We start from the raw sequence: 11512 nt of genomic DNA on the forward strand, positions 1-11512 counted from the left end.
TATATGAAAGCAACTCATTGGCTAGCTAAGGAAAAACCACATTCCTACTGGTCCTTAAAATGCAAGCTGGCCTCATTCTAAGAGACAAGGAAAGAAAATCATGTTTAAGGAGTCGTCCCTGGAGGAAGTACTGAGTTCTGGAGAAAGCGCCAACCTCTTAATCATTCCTAATCTTTTATTTTGGGTGTCTTGCAAAATATGGCAAAGGGCCAGGAAGAGTTCTCTCAATAGCAACTTGCAGCAGAATTACATAACCATAGGAAAAGTGAGATTACAGGCAATCTGTGAGGGAAATTCAAAGCCACTGCATCTGGTATCCCAGCCTTGTATATACAGGAAGGTAGAGTCTGAATTTCCTAGACTTCATGATTCTGTAAAGGAGATTTCTAACAGACAAAAGACATGACCAACTTTGAGAGTTTTCTGGTGGAAATTCTATACTTAAAGTTCTGAAGTTCAAGAAATTTTAAATGCTGAATCTTCTAGAAAGAAATTTTCTGATACTTCCTGCTCCCTGAAGAAGTCAACATGGTTTTCACAATATTTTACTTCATTTATTAAATATTTCAGCTAAGCTACAAACTAGAGGGGGCAGATAATATAGTTAAATATCCAATAGAAAACAATGAAGCTACATCTGATAGAGGTAGAGATGGCAGATAATATAATTAAATATTATCCAACAGGAAACAGTGAAGCTACATCTGAAAAAGATAGAGGACCAAGTCTGTAGAAGGAGCAATGGAAAAATATTGATGACCTGGAAACCCTACCTATTCTGAAGGTAGGCACTGTCCTTCCTTTCAGAGTATCAGAGGCAGGATCTGAATCAAGATCTTCTTAATTTAAAGTTCAGCAGAGGATCCACATAAATTTGCATATTTTAGAGGTAGGAAATCTACACCAAATTTATTTTTGCTGCAATATAAGCCCATTTCTTTTCATTTTGTTCTCTGGGCTCTCTATAGGGAAAACTCTGATGAGGACTAAACATGATAAGAACAGATATAAGCAGTGGGAATTAGAAGAAGCAAACTGTAGAGAATTCCATAGAAGACTTGCAACTACTCTTTTTGATATACATCTACAAGTTGCATAGAATTTAGAAGTTGTTTCTTTGATTTTTTTTTCCTTGACCTTATAATGCCAATCTCAGACCTTTCCAACAGATAGGAGAGGAATAAAAGAGTATTCAGTAATTATTTAGTTTCTCTCTTAGTAATACTAATTAGTTCCTAGTTACTAAGTAGTAGTTGATCAAGTGATTTTCAATTGATTCTAATAAATTCAGTCATTAAGTTATTGAAAAAGCATTTATTCAGCACTCACTGCACAATAGACATTATTCTTGATACTACAGAGTCAAAGAAAACAAAAACAGAAACAGGTCATGTCCTCAGGCCTTTTATTCTATTATGTCCATTCTATTATGGAGGAAAAAAAATGTACACAAATAAGTAAACACAAAGTAATGTGGTAGGGGAGGAGAGCCTAAACAATGGGGATGTGAAGGAGGTTTCAGAAATATCTCATGGAGGAGCTAGTAATTAATGATTATCTTAAAAAAAGGAGGAATTCTAGAAGACATGTTTGAAAAAGGAGGTAATCTCAGGAACAGAGTAGAGCCTGTGAAAAGACTCAGAGATTGGAGATGTGTCATGTATATTAAGGAGCAATAAACCAGTCTGGCTGGAATGCAGAATCTGTGAAAGGGAGTAATAGGTGATAAGCCTGAAAAAAAAAAAAAAAAAAAAAACCACTGGAACTAGACTGGGAAAGGTTTTAAATGCCAAACAGAAGGGTCTGTATATCAGCTTAGAGTCAAAAGAACTTGTTTTAGATGAACTATACTTTAATCAAGTCAATACTAAAGAAAACTTTTGGATTACATTACCAACAAGAAAGAGGATTAGACATTTTCTCCAGTCTTCACCACCTGTCCAAAATAGGATTTATGAGTGAGAGATAAAGCAGTTTCAGCTTTAAAGTCTAGGACATCAAGACCCCAAATAAGGTAAAAATCCACTGACTAACCCTTTCAAAAATCCATTCACTAACCCTTAATACAATCAGTAAGGGATTCCCTCCTCTACCACCCACTGTGCTGTGGCAGCAGGGATGCACAACCTGATACACCAGCTTTCAACAGAACTCTACACTGCTCCCCTTCCTCCTAGTGTCTCTGAAATTCAAATGATACAAATGTGTTCAGACTGCAGCAGCAACAAGGAGCCCAACATTGTACTGAGCTTCAACAAAGCTCTATCAGACTACTGAGGAATAGAGAGAATTAAAGCAAGACAAGTCTGTAAGACTGTGAATTGCCCAATGTGTGAGGAGATCCAGGTCCCAAGGAAAATACCAACAAAGCTTTGAGAAGAATTTAGAAAATGAGTAATAAAGGAAAATAAAGAAAAAAAAGGCTGAAATTACCAAAGACATCCAAAGGGGAAAAAAACCTCAAAGATCTTGAACATAAGAACATAAAGCAACAGGAAAAATATTAAAAAGAGAGGGGAAATGGCCTACATATAGGGCTTCTGTAAATAAATATGGTAAGACAAAGGAAAATGAGTCAAAGGAAAAAGAATCAAGAAGAGGCAAAGGACCTCATGGATTCCCAAGAAGGCATGTAATTACAGCAAATATTCCTGAATAGTTTGAAAGAGAAATAAAAATTTTGAAAACAGAGTAACAGAAATAATTGACATAATAGAAAAACTTGAACCCATAGTAGTAAACAAAAAGAATAATAATTGATTAGGAATCCAGTAATGAAAAAAAATCTGGAATTAGAGAAGTAAAAAGCAATAATATTAAAAGAAAGCATGATTTCTATACAAGTGAAAGATAGTGACCTTTAAAACAAAATGTGCAGATAAAATTTGAAGATTTGTGTCCTAGAAGAGCACAAGTAAAAAAAAAAAAAAGCAAAAATTAACAAACAAAAACAAAACAAATACCATGATGTAAGAAATAATACAAGAAAACCTCAACCATAGAAAATTCAAATTTACAAAGTAGTAAATGAAAAATGTTATCACTGCAAAAGGTCTCTTCCTTCGCATAAGTCTAATGTAGGAATTTCTTTGGCTTGAAAATACATATTTGTAATAAGTGCTGTTTTCCTTGAGTTCTCAATGGGTGAAAGATGAGGTGTTAAGAAGGAGAGGAATCCAAACTGAAAACAAGATAAAACTGAGTTTAAACAAGGGGTGGGGGATTTACAAGACTCACTAAAGGATTCATTTAAATAATGAACTCCTCTTTAAAAGTTCAACTTAACATATAATTTACATACAACTTTTCAAAAATATATGTACTATATAAAGTGACATCAAACAGTCCACTAGGTTCAACTGAAATATCTCCTATTTTGGTCCATTTCTTCATGTTGCATCTTATATAGATGCAGAAAAATCCCCTCATCAAAATTCTTTCATCAGAGAGTTGAGCTTAGAAGGAAAAGGAACTTTGATTACATCCCTCTAACACCTCTTCCTCCCACATTTCTTAGATATCAAAAATATTTCAATTTGAAAATAAATATCTTGTAAAGTTCTAGTTAAAATTCTTTATTATATAATATTTTCTTTTCATATAGTGTGACTATTTCATTATCAATATTCTCAGATATTTTGACACTGTAGCCACTTAGAAAACTGTTCTTTAGGTGTCTCCATTAGCATGCAAATATGTATAAAATGCACAAATCAATGATTTTTTAAAACATAATTCAAGCCTTGCCATACCATTCACAATTAAGGAACTGAATGTTTAAACATCTTGTCATAATAATAACACATACACACACACACACACACACACACACACACACACACACACAGATAAACTAGTTTTTCTGATAAATCTCTAATGCTCATCAGTTTATCCCACTGATTTACCTCTCAATACATTCTCAAGGTAAATAAAAGAACTTTGAGCCATAAAATAGTTTAAGGATAATTTTCCTTTTACAGAAGAAACAGGGTAAGGCCCAGAAATATTAAGTGGCGTTTCACAGTTAAACAGCTAAGGGCAATTCCCAATTCAAACTTGTTTCCACTGTATTGCATTTCTGTTTTGTATAACATTAGTTACTTCACTTGATCAAATTTGTCAGAGTCATATTTAATTTTGTTGTAATTAAAGAACTTGTATGACTCCAAGCAAGTAATTTAATCTTTCTATCCTCAGTTTCCTCATCTGCAAAATAATGAGGTTGTTTTTAGAGATTCTATAAGTAGGAAAGTCAGTGCCATGGTACAGATTTTCAGGAAGACTTGAACAGGTCAAAATTTCAAATACTACTGAAAATGTCAAGGCTAAGATACAAGATAAAGAAGGTATTTCCCCCAGTTAACAAAGCATTTTTTGCCAGCAAGCATCAAGAAGATCGACAGTTTTTGACTATAGTATTCAGAAGGAGTATACCCTTCATCTTGTGCCAAGGTTTCAAGGGTGATAACAAGAAGAGCAAGAAGTCTTATAAAACTCTTAAAAAATAATCCTAAGAGAAAGTGGGTTAATCTTGCTGTACTAAAATACTACAAGGTGAATGAAGATGGCAAATTAATCACTGCTGGCAAGAATGCTCTTCTGATAAATGTGGTACTGTGTTGCTGGAGTCTTTATGGTCAATTCATTTTGACAGACATGATAGAGGTAAGTGTTGTTTATCCTACTGCTTCAAAAGACAAGTAAATGTATGTGTTAATTTTTAAAATATCAACTAAAATACATAATATGATGGAGTTGAAATCGATAAATGTATGTTTTTTTTAAATCTCAACTAAAAATATATATGATGGAGTTGAAATTAATGAGTTTTAAATTTCTCTATTAGTTCTCAATCTATGATTCTATGGTCATATCAACCACATAGATACTTCTATAGATGAAAATATTTGTAATAGTATTCGAGTTTTCATGCCATTTGAGTAGGGTAAGAGTTTATCCACTAATGCCCAAAATGGTAGGCTTTAGGGAGGAAAGTTGTATGTGTGGGCTATATCTTTGGGCTAGGCAAATCAATCAAGATAAAATATTTAACTTCTCTCTCTCCCCTACTGTCTTCTACATTGCTTTTATGTGAAGAATGTAAATGTAATCAGGGCAGTCAATTGGAACCTAGTATTCCAAATGGAATAAGGATTGGGGAAGGTAGATTTTAGGGAATTCTTTTAGCATGCAAATTCAAAGTGAATGTGTTAATATCATCATTTGTATGTCAACATCAAAAAGCTGAAGTGAATTTCCGCTCTTCTTTTATATCCTTCTGGCACTACCTCATTTCTCAGGTAACCCTTGTGTGTACACAAACTTCTTACTCTAAATGGTATATTCATTCCCCTCTTCCTAATTGCTTTCTCTCTTCTTTGCTTTTTCTTTCTTTTCTCAGTAACTCCAAAGCAGAACAGCAGGTACCTAAATGAAAGAGGGTTTTTCGATAGTATCCCAAATCTCATCCATCAGCACATTTCAGCAAACAGGAGAGTTAATGTGAAAATGTTTTGACAAGTTAAAAGAATTGAACAAATATTTTTTTCTATTTTCCCTAACTTGATTTTGTCATTGGTATAGCAGTTAAGGACAACAAACACCAATTATTTGTTATAAGGATATTTGTGAACTGCTATGAAATGTAACAGTACAATTGACTTTATAAACAAACTGTGAAAGCATTGATATCAATGACAAAATGGACAGTAGGGAAAAGGTTTCATTTATCTATTCTTTTGCTCAGTAATAATTTTTTAAAACTTCCATAACTTGCAAAGCTCAAAGGTGGGTGCTAGGGATTTAAAAAAAGAAAGAAAAAGGGAAAAAAAAACAGTTTCTGGGACATTTCTATTTTAATAGAGAGAGTACTCATTTAATAAATAGGCAAGTTAATTTGAGAAGGAACAAAGGTTTAGGAGTTGATCTCTGATCTGAGATTGAAAGAAACTAAGATGAGTAAAGAGCAATTCTAGATCCAGAGCCAGGAGACAGAAAATGGAATGCTGAATTCTGAGAGACAATAAAAGATGGCAAAGGAAGAAACATTTCTTAAATGCTTACTATTTGCTAGACACTGTACTGTTTATCTCATTTAATCAGTTAAGAAGGCATTTTGGCTGAAATGGAGAATGTGTGAAGAAGAATGATGTAAAGTAAATCAGAAAGGGTAGATTGTTAAGGATCTTAAATGTCAATCTAAGTAATTTAGATTTTTTCCCCCCTAGGAGCAACAAGGAGCTACTGAATATACTTGAATAACAGAGGGACAGGATCTGACTTGTAGTTAGATTATTTGCAGCTCTGTGGAGGATGGATTAGAGAGGGAAGAGACTAGAAATAGGAATGCCAATTGATAAGCTATTGTAATAATTTAGACAAGAGATGATGAGAGCCAGAACTAGAGTGGTAGTCTTAAGTGAAGCAAAGGGAAAAGACATGAAAAATACAGTGAAGTTAGATTACAAGACTTGGCAACTGACTCTGTATATATTGAAAAATGATGATGAGGGAGAGTGAAGAGTCAAATGTGACTCTGGGGTTGTGACCTTAGGTGAAGAGAACCTAAATAGGGAGGTTTGGAAAAGGGGCCTATTTAAGGGGGAAAATTTTGGACAATACTGAATTTTAAGTAGTAAATGTACATCCAGATGGAGATGTCAATCATGAAACTGATTTTATATGATATAGCAATATAAAAATTTTGGAATCAATGCCATAGAGATGGCAAATGAATTGATGTGAGCTAATGAGATTCCAGAGGAAAAGAGTATAGAAGAGAAAAGAGCCCAGTACAGAAACGTTAAGAACATCTTCCCTTAAGGGGGATGGACATTGATGACAATCCAACCAAGATTACTGACAAGGAATAATTAGGAAGATCAAGAAGAAAACAGTATCAAAAGAGATAAGGAAAAAAGACCATCTAAAAGAGGTATAAATTAGATAGAGGTCAAGAAAAATGAGAATTGATGAAAGACCAAAAATTTTAGGAGTGAGAGTTTTATTTCTTCTTCCCCTTTATTTCAGATTTCTTATATAACTTTAGTTCAGAGGAAGATATACTCATACTTTACTCTTTATAAAAATAAGAACAGAAGCTATACACAATTGACCTATCACAGAAGAGATCACTTAGATGAACTCAATTTGGATTATTTTACCAATATAATTTAATTATAGTCAATGGATCTAGGCTGAAAAACACAGCTCTTCTACCTTTTCCTCTGTGTAACTTTTAGACAAATTCTCTGGGCCTCAGTTTCCTCACCTATGAGGAAGTTTTTTCTTTAAAATCTAAGACACTAAAACTATAAAATTGCAATTCTAAAGTTTAAGTAATTATTCCATGTGTTTTTAACTTATTAAATCTATATTACTTTAGGTGGATTTTGGCAGGGGGGGGAGGGGAGAGGGTGTATTTGTTGACTATATAATAGCTCAACTTTTAAGAATATCACACTAGTTTAGGCAATAATTAATCTTTCATATTTGACAACAACTGAATGATGTTCATCAAAGTTTCTATTTCAGTCATTTTGAAGATTACTTCAAATATTCAAGACACATCAACTTCCACATATGGTTACAAGGTAGTCTTTGTTACTTTTAACATTGTTGAATCCAACATACAAAGTTTAAGTTTTACTTATAGAATTTATCTGAAAGAAAAACCAAGCTCTTCTATGTCAAAAATCATGAAATCCTTGTACTTTTATCACAATTAACATTTCTGATCTAGTATCATGGTATCTAATAGATCAGATAGTCTAAGCCATAAGGGAGCATCTTCTTGAGGTGGTACAGGGAGCAAATAGATAGCTCAGTGGATAGAGCACAGGACCTGGACTCAGGAAGACTTATCTTCCTGAATTCAAATCTCACCTCAAACAATTACTAGCTGTGTGACTCGGAAAAAATCACTTAACTCCATTTGCCTCAGTTTCCCCATCTGCAAATGAGCTGGAGAAGGAAATGATAAATTACTCCAGTATCTTTGCCAAAGAAACCTTAAATGGAGTTGCATATGAATGGACAACAACAAAGATAATCTGGTTAATAAATTGAATTCAGAGTAAGGGTGAATGACAGGATGAGCTGGGCAATATATAAAAAAAAAAATGATTGGATTTGGAATCAAAAGACCTGGATTCAAATCCTGGTCCTACTTCTAAATACATCTGTAACCCTGGGCAAGTCATTTAAATTCTCTGGTTTATATTAATCTTTCTTTCTATGTAAAATAAGAGTGGACTAGGTGATCTCAAAGGTCTTTCCAGATCTAAATCCATATCATTTCTATCAATGTAGAAACCACTTAACTATATTACAAGATCACAGATTTAGAGTTAAAAGAGATCTTAGACACCATCAATTATGTCCCTTTTATTTTGTAGATGAGGAAACTGAGGTAGAGAAGTTGTCACTTATTCAGGATCACAGAGCTAATAAGTAATTGAGGAAGGATTTGAACTCAAACTTTTCTGACTACAGGGTTAATGCCCACTCCACTACATCATATTAATCCTCATAGCAAGTTAGATGAGACAAATTAGTGTTTTCAATACTACAGTGAAAATGAAAATTTCAAAAAAGTCTCTTTCCAAATAAATCTCTCCTTGTACTCTATGTTAAAGCTGATAACTCACTAAAAATAGCTGAGAAGCAAGCTACTTTTAACAAATCACATCAATTTATACTCATTTATAAAATAAACAATTTTAACATTTAGATTTCTGAGGTCCTCTTCTGTGTTTAAGATCCTATCTCAGGAACAGAGAGAAGACAAAGAAAACCAAAAGCAAGAAAAATGTAGAATCACAAGAGAGAAAATCTAAAGTATTTTTTTTAATTTCTTAAAATTAGTGGTAATGTGTACTAATGAAACTCGGGTAGACAGACAGGACTCTAAAGGAAAGGGAACCTTAACCATGGATAATAAGAGCTTCCATGAGCCTCACAGAGAGGTGCCACTTATTAAGAAAGAAACTGCAAAGTAAATAGAATCATGTTACAGTGAAGCCGATGAAATTCGTGGCTGGAGGGCAAACATAAATATACTTCTGTTCAAATACTTTTAAAGTACAGACATACCATATTACACACACACACATACACACACACACACACACACACACACACACACACACACACACACCTCTACAAGGATGATAAAAAGACACAGGCATTTGGTCTACACCCATAAGCAGAGATAATTAATGGCAAATGAATACAAATATGAGAGTCAGCTAAAGGCAATAAACATGTATTTATTAAACCCCTAATATGTGTGTGGCGCTGGCCTACAGAATGAGAGAATTACAGATTTAACAAATATTTCATCTATTTCCTGTTTCCTAATTGCACATGCCAATATTAATTGAAACTTTTTCTGGTTCCACAAACCAGCTTTTCTCCCTTTCCTAAGAAAGCTGTCTTTACAGAGTCCATGCCTTCAACCTGAATACCGGCTAATAGCAAAACAATCGGATCCCTTTGTCAGCGGCTGACTACACAATTAAGCACAGGAGTCTAAAAATATATTTAAAAGCCATTCATCTTGAAATACAGTTGCCTGAAAGTACCTGTAGCAAGTTCATGTTCCAACGTCTAAGAGAGCGAGATACTGGTTCCTTTCTCCTCCCCCATCCTCCATAAGCCAAATGCCTAATGGCCAGAAGATGAGTAAGGGGCAGAGTTTTAAACTAAAGAACAATTTTTGTCTGTTTTGCACTTATTCAAAAGACCCTTTAAAATCCGGCTAGAACATCTTGCACGTTTGAAACACTTAGAAAGAAGAATGGTCCCGAGAGCATAATAAATAACAGAATAACCATTTATGTTATTTCTTCCCCCCTTCCCCCTCCCCACCCCATCCCGGTCCTTACCTGGATCATGGAAAGGCACCAGAGCAAAGTTGTAGAGTGGTCTCTTGGGTCTCTTCAAAGATGTCTCCAAGATTTTGGAGGCTCCTTCAATAACCTGAACTAAATCATCGTACATGGAGCCGGTGACATCGAAAACAAAAGCCAAGGTGGATGCCCCTTCTGGGATCTCCTCGGCGCCACCGGGTTCCTTTTCTGGGCTGCTATCTTGAGCTAAGGAAGAAGAAAGTAGAGCCAAAAAGAGTACGGTGTGGACTCCCACACCCCAGCCAGGGACGATTTCCCAGGAAATCATTTTTTTTTTTTTCCGAGTGCCTAAGCAATGTGCTTAGTCCTCTTCAATAACCAGCAGAAGGCTTCCTCTCAAGAGTAATTCATTTAGATTTTTTAAATCTCTTTGAACCGGGATAGGGGTGGGGGTAATAGTTTGGACTTGAGGATTCAATTTGTGTAAACCCGAAAACCCCACTCCCTGGCGGGGACTGGAAAGGGCAAAGATGCTGCAGTTTTTGTTTGAAGGTAGTTTCTGACTATCTCCCTCTAGGGCTTTGGCAGCGCCTTAAGGAGTAAGGGAGGAGAGCCCCATCTATGCCCCTTGCATGCTGCTGTAAACTGCTTGCTCCTGAAGTCTTTGGCGGGAGTCCCGAACTGCTCTGTTGCTGCTGCTGCTGCTGCTGCTGCTGCTGCTGCCGCCGCCGCCGCCCCGGCAACTGCGGCTGCTGCTGCTGCTGCTGCTGCTGCTGCTGCTGTTAAGGTTCTGAGAAGCTTTGGCCAGAGACTGAGGCTCCCAACTTTCCACTGTTGCAGCTCAAAATCAAGGAGGGGAATCCTGGCTCAGCCTCTACTTCTGATTGGTCAATTGCATTCCTCTCCCTTTCACCCCCCCTCCCCTTGCTTTGGAGGCCCCTCTTTTTTAAGCTGACTTTTTTTTAGGGTCTGTTTAGTCCCAGAGAAGCGCTCACCCTTCTGAGAGGCTCCTCTCTAACAGGCAGCATACCTAACCTGCAAAAATACCAACGTAAACAATGGCTTCTAAGAATGCGTGGCAAAACCCCAAACCCGAGGGACATAACACAAAGGAAAACTTCCCTAGTATGTAAGAAACTGTCTCAAACACCTATTTCACAATTCTCTCCAGAAGCCAAGGTACAACAAGCTGCTCAGCCTCCTAGGACCGTCCCTTAGCTCCCAGTCCAATCTGACCCAGCCAGAAGGGGGAGCTGACGAGACTCCCCAATTCAGGAAAGCTCCCAGTTGGGTAGCTGCCACACTTCTGTTCTTTGATCTTTGAGCTCCACGGGGACTACAAAGCTGTGTAAAGTGAGGAGAGAAGGGCCTGAATAAAAGGAAGAGAATGGTGGGGAAAACGGGAGAGGCAGCAGGGACCGGGATAAGAGGACCAAGAACTGGGTATGTTGTTGATTGTAGTCAAAAGGGAATGAGAATAAGGAAGCTGAAAACTTGGAGAAGGCAAAGGGCCAGAGGAAAAGAGCTAAGTATGATGAAAGGATAAAGAAATGTGGAAGAACCCTGAAGTTAAAAAAAAAAAAAGCAATAGAGGATGATTTTGGATAGTTTAAGTATCATGATTTTGCTATTTTGCTGAGAACATTCAGCCCTTCAGAGGA

General features: G+C 36.1%; 1 protein-coding gene across 1 annotated transcript in view; it reads right to left on the bottom strand.

The window, feature by feature from the left end:
* HMCN1 (hemicentin 1) overlaps positions 1-10530 on the bottom strand; it is a 503334-nt gene extending 492804 nt beyond the window's left edge. Inside the window, exon 1 of the mRNA XM_051998776.1 lies at positions 9888-10530. Within this exon, the coding sequence (XP_051854736.1) occupies positions 9888-10179 (292 nt within the window). The 5' untranslated portion in view covers positions 10180-10530. The remainder of the gene's footprint in view (positions 1-9887) is intronic.
* Between the last annotated feature and the right edge of the window lie 982 nt (positions 10531-11512).

This window comes from Antechinus flavipes, chromosome 4 (assembly GCF_016432865.1).
Source record: "Antechinus flavipes isolate AdamAnt ecotype Samford, QLD, Australia chromosome 4, AdamAnt_v2, whole genome shotgun sequence".
NCBI classification, from domain to species: domain Eukaryota; kingdom Metazoa; phylum Chordata; class Mammalia; order Dasyuromorphia; family Dasyuridae; genus Antechinus; species Antechinus flavipes.